General features: G+C 42.2%; 1 protein-coding gene across 1 annotated transcript; it reads right to left on the bottom strand.

Moving 5' to 3' along the window:
- Positions 1-1,392: 1,392 nt before the first annotated feature.
- Positions 1,393-8,474, bottom strand: MSRB2 (methionine sulfoxide reductase B2; the record flags this gene model as incomplete). The annotated part of the gene is made up of 4 exons (XM_009879393.1): positions 8,331-8,474; positions 7,265-7,341; positions 3,214-3,361; positions 1,393-1,492 (listed from the first exon to the last, which is right to left on the bottom strand). Coding segments are annotated over exons 1-4 (469 nt in total), but the record flags the coding sequence as incomplete, so codon positions are not given.
- Between the last annotated feature and the right edge of the window lie 1,836 nt (positions 8,475-10,310).

Raw genomic sequence — 10,310 nt, 5'->3', positions numbered from 1 at the left:
AAGCATCTGCTCCATTCTTGCTCTTCGCACCTCTGGTGGCCTTTGTGCCATTCTGGTTTGAGTTGGCTGTAGTGATCGCTGTCTTCATATGATGCTTTTACAAGTTATGAAGTCGTAGAATTATCCTGGAAGTGCAGGAGAATGAAAAACTGCAGAGCTTCAAGACAGAAGGAGCAAAAGTAGATTCAGTGCAATCAAGGTTTCTTTTTTGAAGACATTAAATGGTTTAAGACTACACTAATAAATGATCACACCCTTTTTATTACTGAGGCAACCAAAGTGGAGAGAATGGAAACAGACTGTTATAGGTAAAGTTGAATGGGATGTTGCCTAGTAACTCTCAGCAGGGAAGCATTTAAAAGCAGACAGTTTAGTGAAGCTGATGTTCTGACTCAGAGATTATTTTATCTGGAAAAAAATTCTGAAAGCAAGGAAGCTCAATTTAACAAACATATGATTTATTTTCCTGTTACAGCAAACCATGGTGACAATGCTTGGGAGAATATCCAAGTATTTACAAACTTGCACAAGGAAGAACAGACAAGCAATGTTTTCAAAAAAAGCATCACTTTACTGAATGTTGTTTTTGATGCTGATTTTTCCCCCCAAATACCATAAATTTCAAATTCATTTTTATTTTGAGATTCTAAAATACACAAGTGATGACAGAAATCTGAAGATATTACATAGATCGTCACATTATTATCATATTATTTCTGTAAGAGGAAGTTCCTGGAGTAAACCCTGCTTCAGTTTTGCTATTGGACACAGAATCAAAGTCATTGATTTAAAAGAAGAATGCCCCTGTGTCTCCACTGGTTCCATTGCCTGGAATAGTTTTAATTAGACCCTTTTTCAGGACTTTGCTTTTATGAGCTCATGAAAAAGTCACTTGGCTTGGCTGAAGGTCTCTCACATTAGGGGAAAAAAAAACCAACTCAACTCCCAAACCTTATTTGGAGTTTCATGTTATTTTTGCTTCCAGTTAGAAGGATATGATAATTCTACAGGAGTAAAAGCTCTGGCATGATGAGCCATCTACATCTATATTCCTGGGGGCCACAACTCTTGTTCAGCAGCAGCAAAGTCATGTTCAGGAGAGCACTTGATTTCAGCAGCCTCAATGCAGTTATTGATGGTAGTTACAAATGTGAATTATTGCACAGATTTTTTTAAATTAAAAAAAACAGGGTAACCAGATCAACACTTACATCACACTGAACATGAAAAGGCAGAATGCCGAAGAGTTACCACAAAATATGTATTTTATCAACATTGGTAATAGCTTGAACGCAAAGGTGAGTTCTATGTTAAGAGTGAGAGTTTTTCACAAGCCTGTTGCATGACCAGTGAAAGGATGTTCCGTCAGTCAGAGATCCACTTGTCACTGACCAGAGCCTCGTTTGAAGTTTAATGAGAGACTGTTGATACAGAACCTCTGCCTGGAAGGTGTGGGACCGTCATCAAACACGTGGCCTAGGTGGGCGTCACACTGCAGCAGCAATGACATACCATTAGTACCATTGCCATTACGGACCAACGTTATGTGGGTGCCTGCTGTGCCATCTGGACCTAAGGAGCTTGTATGATGAGTTGTCTTGAACCCATTTCACTGTTGTGTGAGGGAAGGAGAGACTAGAAACCGTGGAGTAGTCACCTCTGGCCGGTATTCACCCTTAAACAAGCAGATCCCAGAGGAGGAAGTCAAAAGGTACTAATGCCAGAAGACATAGGAAAAAAATGGGTGGGTCTAGACATCTCAATATATAATGAAGTTTTCAAGTTAACTGAGACAGTCACTGTAGGCCATTCTCACAGGTCAACTGAGGATTTCCCCCCACAAATTACTGACGGGAAAAAATTAGAATAGCTATAAGTGGCTTGTTATAAAATCGGAAGGCTGGCTTTAGGAAGGGTTCTTGAAAGGATATTTGCTGGATATTACTGCAGACTTGAATTCTACCCTGATAATGGTAGAAATTCTTGTTACATTTGCAGATAATATGTAATCCTGCTACAAGGGGCTGCAAGCATGCTGGAGGACAGCATTAGCAGTCTTAACAGTTTGGAAAAACAGACACACAGACACACAGAGACACACACACACACACACAGAGAGAGACACACAGACACAGACACACACACACACACACACGCCCGCGCAAAGAGCCCAAGATGCAGTTCTTTAAGCAGTTGCATACTTGTATACCTTAATAAACAGCAAAAATTTAGGGTTGGGAAGAAATGGTTAAGGGTGGCAGTTCTTTAGAAAAGGACTTGGGCATTACAGCAGGTCCCAAAGCAAGTATGGCTGTGAAAAGGTACAGGTTTAAGGACAGGAATACTGTCTATAGCACACCCAAATGGCCTCTCTGTTGCAGACACGGCCCAGCAGCAGCACTGTGTCCAGCTCTGCACTGTACTTCAAGAAGGGAAAGGATCAACTGGAAGGATTGGAAAACAGCAGGACAACCAGTGCTCTGAAAAACACCATATAAAAAGGAACTTTTGAAGGAACTGGTCTTCTCTAAGCTAGAAAAGAGGTGGTTGAGGGAGTCGAAATAGCTACCCAATGGACTAGATGACCTTTAAAGGTCCCTTCCAATCCAACGCATTCTATGATTCTATGAAAACAGCTGTGAAAACGTGAGGCACCACCACCACTGTGCAAGTGGAACAGTAATACGCCTCAGTTGCTACAAAGCAAACTTGGTGCTTTCCAGAGTATCTAGTCAACAGTAGGAAGACATGAAAGTTACATGAAGGTCATGCCTCATGAGGCTGTAGAATCTTCATTGCTGTGTATTTTAAGAACAGCTTCAGCAAACCTTTAGCAGGACTGAATTAGGAAGAACTGCTCCTGTGATGGGGCAAATGCATGGACTACATCTGGGAGCCCCTTCTACTGCTGTCTGTTGTCCCATCCTGCCGTTTACCTGAGGTCCTCTGACTAAATTTTCTGTCTAAACTCCAGCTCTTGGTCATATTTACACAACTACTTTCACCAGTCACATAACTCTTCACCCCAAACCAACTGCCTGCACTTGATACTTTGCACTCTACTCGTGTGTTTCATATGAAGAAGTGAGACAGAATGGCTCCAGTGATCTTTTAATTCTCACTGCTGTATTTAGGTAGATTCATTTAGGGGCACAAAGAACATTTATTTGTTAAGATTCGGGTCTTTGGGTATCAGCTCCAAAACAAACATACCTGTTTGCAGATGACTTCAGTTCTAGTTGATCCCAGTGAGTTGTCTGGTCGTCTCATGATATTGGTACTACATTCATCTCTGCCACAAGCACCATAAGCCTCAGTAAATGATGGCCACCCTGTCCCAGAATTGTACTTCTTTTCTGAGCTACAGTGGAAACCAGATTTTTGTGTTAATAATGGAGATGTTACAAAACGTTCTGGTTTTGATAAGAACATTTTTTTTCTATATCTCTGTCTTGTACTACTATTAATAATATTTGGCACAATAGAAGTTTTTTCACTGCCATCAAACTGTGCTGGAAGCACTTTTCCAAAGGGAATTCTTGGTCAATGCAGAACTGGGGCTTTTGCCTCATTATTTTGATTTTGCTGAGAGGCTGGCCTTTTTTAAAGCTTGAAAAAAAGGTTTTTCCAACAACGGAGCACATTGTTTAGCTGAATTACACCTGCAAGGTTGCAGTTTGAAGCCTGGACCAATATATCACAACCTCAGGGAAAAGAGTTCACAAGAAGAAATGAAGTACGGAAAAAGGCTGAGCTGGCCCACTAGACCAGGCTCACAGCTGATGGTGGCTTGCAGTCAGCCATCAAACTGGTTTGGAAAATCAAACAGAGCCTTGCCCAAACCATCAATCCACCCGTGACCAGTCCTCGCAGCACAAATATCTACTCATCTCAAGAGATAATTGCAGCCATCAGAAACAGACTACAGACTGTCAGCTCCTGGGGGCTGCTTGTTAACATCCAAGATCACCAACCCGTTTAGCTGCACATTGGAAAACATGATCAGAAAACATTTTGGGGATTTAGCATACAGAAATGAGGCAACCCTCCTATTTAAAATTGTGCAAACTTTGGTAGCAATGAGTACCTTCTCCTGGTGAAGAGCGACCTAGTGTAACTTAGAGTGAGAAATGATGACAAGATACAGGTACTACCAGGAGAAGTCGTCTGGAGACCCACCACAACCGTTTCCTCCCAGTTTCCCATGTTTTAGCCCAGTTTCAAAAACCCAATGCTCTTACTGGCATCTAGTGGTGGAAGGAGACATCAACACCAGCAGCAGCTTTTCTGTGATCAAGGGGATCAGTCCATTAGTCAGTAGAGAATTTAAAGAGTATGTATTTTGATGGGACATTAATACAGTGAAGAAAAATCTGCAAATCTTACTTGCAGTGCCTTTTAGAAAGACAAGATAAACAAAGTGGGCAAAACACTTAAAAAAAAATCCGACCCAAAGAACAGTGCCTGCTTCAGCATGCGTTTTATAATTAGCTGGACTGGGCTGTCTTTGAGCAATGGAACTGTGGAAATATAAAGAGGGTTTGTAATACAGGATGACCAAAGGATAGCTTTTGTGTGGGCTGTTGCTCAGCCCTTCACATCAATCCACGAAGATCCACAAGAAATGCTCTCCTACCTCCTTTCTACATAAAACTGGGGACAAATGGAACACGGCACAGAAGCAGGCTCCACTTTGCAGACTTTGCATTTCTGTGAGAAGGTATTTAGGGCTCCAGGCCTATTTCTTTCCAGCCAAAGAGGTCTTCTTGCTACAGAACCACACAAACACTGTGCCTACCAGCCACAGAGTCTCAAAGAATATCCTGGGGGAATGTAAACGACCATACATGACTTCAGAGCTTCCCTGACAAATACCTGTCTTGTTTCTTTTTTATTTTCAAAATACTCCAGTCAGAACTCTTCATTTTCAAAAAATGCTTCAACAAGAACTCTTCGTTTTTTGACACAGGGATCCTTCTGCTTATTCACACATAGATAAGAGGATCCTTGAGGAAAGTCTTTAATGCCGTGTGGGTTTTGCATCTTGCCCTGACTGGCTCCATCCCTAACATGCTGCTTGCAATAGCTGTGTTTATTGCAGTTGTTTTCCATTGCTAAAGGATCAATCTTCTGAGCTGTTAACCTAGCTCTCAACAGAAATGGTCTCTGTGTGGTTTTACTAACAGTAATATCACTTAGATTCCCTAATAGATACATTTTAGTACCCCAAAATATTGCTGTTCAAGATCATATTTGTCCTTTGAAGTATTATTTCACCACTTAATTTATGGATAAATGGACTTTCCCTAAACATATGCATTAGATTAGCCTTCGACACACCATTCCTCCAGCACATGTCATTTACTTTGATCCCTATTTCAGTCATCCTGGATGGAATCCAGATAATTCTAAAAAGTGCTTTTTGCTGTATGGATCTCAGCTGTAGGTTTATGGTTTGCTGAAGGTTTGAGATTTCATTAAAGCACCACAATTTGCTATCTATGAAGATTGGGGGATAGTTCCATGTACTTCCAGCTCTTTCAAATGAGTATTTAGTAGCAGTAGGTAATAAAATCTGGTATAAATGTATACACACATGTATACTTCGAAAGAAGGGAGGAAATGTTTCACGTTTACCTGTAGCTAATGATCTAATTGAAAATGAAAGGACATTTTGGGAGAGAAATATGATGAATATCTTATCAAATACATTTATTTTTCATTTTTAGTGCCCTGAACAACATAATGCATTCAAAGAAAATATATTTTTGAGATCATTTTGCACATATAATAATTTCCAATTTTTTTTGAAGTGTTTTTTTCTTTAAGTTTAGGGGTTTTATTTCTCTCTGTCTGTCTGTAAGGCTCAGCATTATTTTATGCTTTAAACAAAAATACTGTATTCTCTAAGAGCTGGCTACTGCAAAAGGCAGCATGACTGGTTATATTGTTGCTCTGTTATTACTTAGGAGCAGAAGAAATTCCCTCCAGTGCTCATCTCACTTCATATTGGTCTGTCAATATCTATTGTCTAATATAAAGGATTCCTAAATTGAAGGAACATTTGAAGGAACTTTTCCACAGCTTAGTAATTTAAAATTCCTCTAATTTATCTGAATTTTCCAGAGGTATTTTTAGGTATTGCATTTGTCCTCAGAATATTCTGCAATGCTCCACTAGCTTTTGAAATAAGTTTATTTAAAAGTGTTTATTAGCAAACCTCTACAGAAAAAGATACATTTAAGCAAATGTTCATTTGCGTAACAAAAATTTTCTGTACTTGGCCAAAGGAAAACTAACTGCTCATAATCATCAGCCTCAAATTTTACCATTTAATTGCTTAGTTATGTTTATTTCTAATACAGCTGTTACATTTCCCCCCCTTTCTTAATATCCAGATCTCTTGTTCCTCAGCTTCCCATGTGAAGTTCTGATTTGTGATGCATCCTTTAAAGTCTTCATAATAATGGGCACATCAGCTGTATTCCATTGAGCTCTCAGCTGGGAATAAATACAGGATATTTTCTAGATCAAAAATATGAGGAACTGTCTTTTCTGGTTCAATTACAGGGAATAGAACACCCTCTGCACATCCCGCTCCAAGGCACTTGATTTCTTTTTACTTTAACGAAGTTGCAAAATATATAGCATTGTAAAGAGCACAGAAGTAAAATAGCACAGTCAGTCATTCCAGACAATTAAAAAAAGTTGATGTAACCGAAAAGGCAAAAAAAAAGGAATTTAATTTAGGGAACAAGAAGGGGGTGGGTGTAAAGAGGAGGTCTCAGCTCCAGTATGAGGGACCCAGCAGTAAGAACATAACAACGGCCAGACTAACGCAGACCAAAGGTCCTTCTGGCCCAGTAGCATGAGTGGCAGAAGATGACTAGAAAAGACCACAAGAACAGAGAAAACACACAGTGATACTCACACATAAATACATATATTTTGTGGCAGCTTGTGGCTTCGGGACCTCTGAGAGAAATGTTACCCATCAAAAAGGACAGTGTGTGTGGCAGGAGAAAAAGGCAGATCCTAAAAGAGCAACTACTGTCTGCTGGCCACTGGAGAGCCTCATATGCTCACGGAAAGACTGCTGTGTACCTACACCACCACAGGTACCCTGGAAATCTTAGACACAGCACTTGGACACCACAGGACTGTGTTTCTGACCCACACTTTCCTTTTCTCTCATGAAAAGACACTGCCCCTCCTGCCGTAGTTAGGACATTTCAAGGATGCTGTGAAATCTAAAGGATGTTACCTGAACAGTGGGGCATTGCAGCACACACAGTAGTATATTCCTGATTCTGTGTTGTTCAGATAGATTCCACTAAATGGCTTTTTAAAAAAGAAGAAAAAAAAAGAAAAGGGAAGTTAATAATGAAGGTCTTTAAAAGCTCACCATCTGGAATAAGCATGTAGGAATCAGATTCAAAACAGGAGAAAAACCATAAAAAGAAGGCTTCACAGGGGGGCTTTGAAGAATGAACATTAGCAGCCTAAAGAAATGAAGGGGGGATGCCTTTGGATTCATAGTGACGACAACCCCCTGCCCCAAGAAACTTCGAGACCGGTCGGATGCATAAATCATCCAGGTACCAGGGCCAGAGTCGTGACCTCTGAGGAACTTGTGAGATCTGCAGGATCCCAAGAACCAGGGCTCTGCTATGGAGTGACATAACTTCAAAGTGGCCCTACAGAGGGGCTCTCCTCCTCCCTGCATGGTCTGGAACTGGGATCCTTATTTTACAGATAAAGATTTGGGCACAGTTCACATGCTTTAATCCCACAATACGCTCTCAGCACATGCAGGAGCCCTGGCTGTGGGCTAGGGACACCAGCACTCTACCCACAGCGCTACGCGACCTCCATCACAGAAAGAAGTAAAGCACGGGGACAAGGGGCGTGGGTGATCTGGCACGTGAGGGACAACCTGGCTCCAGAACGGAGTGCTAGCTATAGGAATTCCATATGGCTAATCTACATATGATCAAAAAAAGGAGACTACAGGACAAAAATAGGATCTTCTCCCTCTCCTCCAGAGACGCCTTCACTACTGCCGCACAGACAGCTGAGCTGGCAGTAAAATATCCCAGATAAAACCCCAAGATATGAAAAGAATGCAGACTTTTTTTTCATCTGCAAACCAGTCTGGTCAGAAAAAAATTCACCTGCTTCATTATGCTGAGTCTAACTTTCATCCACAGGAAGGCAGCAGAAAACCTGCAGGACAACTGAGCAGTGACAGCTCCCCAAAGCAGATTATCCCCCGCCCATCAGGCAGAGGAGCTGGCTTAATCTGGAACAGCATTAGTGCTTTTGCTTACCGGTTCAGTTCCTTTTTCTCTTGTAACATAGAATTGCTCTGGAGTCAATTTTTTTTTCCAATCTGTGGCAACAGTGGCTTGAGCTTGTTTAGTCAGAGAGCCTGTGTCTTTAATTAGATGTAGAAAGATAATTTTAAAAATCATTTTAACTTAGATTCTCTTGATTTTTCCACCATCACCTCGATTCTCCCAAAGTTTCTATGGGTACAGACAGCTGTCGAGGGTTAGGGCTGGGCCGGCCTCTAACATGGACAGACGCTCTCTAACCCCCTCTTACCCCCCCCTCTTACCCCCCCCGCCAAATGGGAAGGAAAAGGGAATGAGGCAGAGAGACTTTCAGGTTAGAGAAGAAAAAAAAAACTACTACAGCTTTAATGAAACAGTAATAGAAATAATAGTGGAATGGTTAAAGTAAAGGACTATATACAACTATAGATAATAGCCCGATATCAAACCCGACTCCCTCCCCCGAATAGCAATCACCACTGATGCTGCAGAGCAGGAGGCACTGGGAAAAACTCCAGGCTCAGCGGTGGCGGTGGGGAGATGGATACAGGGAGCTGGATTTGGGAACTCAGGATACGGATCAAAAGCAGGAGATCGGACAGAGTCCTCTCTGGACACTGGCCATTGCAGAAGAGGGCAAAGAAAAAAGAACAAAGAAGGGAGGAACTCTCGTGATCACTCAATTTATATTAAATATGACGTATATGGGATGGAATACTCTCGTTGGTCACCTGTCCTGTCTATTACCCCTGGGACGTGCAACCTTTTACTTCCTTGTGATCCCCCTTTACTACCCTGCACCCCCAGCGTGGCACACAAGAGCCAGCAGTGGCCTTGGTCACTGTAGGAATAGGTATAAGCAAGAGCCTGTCTGCATCCCAGTCCCAGGCAGTAACTGTAACCATCAGGTGTTATCACTGCTAGTAGCAGGCACTGTCTACAAAAACATGCTGCTAACTTCAGAAAGTGCAACCTTTTAGAAGAAACTAAAACTGAAAAGTAAAAATCACTAAATAGGACTGGGTTTTAGCTCAAACCCAGGACAACAGCACAGGAGGGCAGCTCAGGGCCATAAGAGCGGGGTGAGTGCAGGGCTTTGCATGTACTTTCTAATCTGTGTGCTGTTCTACTTCTGTTCTGTGCAGCTCCAGCACACCACTTGGGAAGGCTCTGAATGGAAACAGGCACCTACAACCCAAGGTACCACCCACCCTCCCAGCACAGCCCTCTCTCTCGGCTTGGGGTGACTGCTGGTCTGCTGGTGCTCCTTCATTATCCCTGGGTATTGCTGAAAGGTTTGGCAGTTTGCCTCTTGCACACCCTCAGAAACCAGAACTAATGCTCTTGTATGGGCTATTAGAGACTAGCAATTTTCACAGGCAAAGTGTAAAGTGGTGCTAGACAGGAGCACTGGAAGAAAGCAGCACCTGCAGCCTCAGAGAAGTGCGGCTATAGTTGAGTGAGCGAAACACAACAGGAGAGCAGAAGTCACCCAGCATTGTGTAAACCTCCAGCAATGCCTTCTATGACTCTCTACACACCATGCAGAACAGTTATGGTGGTATGGGACTAGCAAAGAATTAATAGATTGGCTGAAAAACAATGAGTAAAATAGTTTCATTCCTTCCTAATGAACAAGTTTGAGGTGGGGAACTACCTCTGTACTTATCTCCCATCAGCATAGGATCCCTGAAAAAAAGAATCAGCTCCGGAGTGATCAATGTTTGCTTTGCCTCATCTCTTGCAATGCAGAGCCGATATTGGGGGAAAAAATAACAGAAATTTGAAAATCACAGCTTAACTATAAAAACTATAGTCTAGCCTGCCAGCTCAAGAGAAATCCCTACAGCACGCTGACTTAGCCCTCTCCTACCAGCTAGAGGACACCGGGGACAGGGATGCCCTCGCCTTGCAGGGTGGCTCCTGCCCTTTCTCCCCTCTCCCCATGCTCCAAGTGGAGGGTACCTGCGCCGG

This window comes from Apaloderma vittatum, unplaced genomic scaffold (assembly GCF_000703405.1).
Source record: "Apaloderma vittatum isolate BGI_N311 unplaced genomic scaffold, ASM70340v1 scaffold15792, whole genome shotgun sequence".
Taxonomy (NCBI): Eukaryota; Metazoa; Chordata; class Aves; order Trogoniformes; family Trogonidae; genus Apaloderma; species Apaloderma vittatum.
The sequence above is the reverse complement of the archived record's forward strand: the minus strand, read 5'-3'. Positions and strand labels throughout refer to the sequence as shown.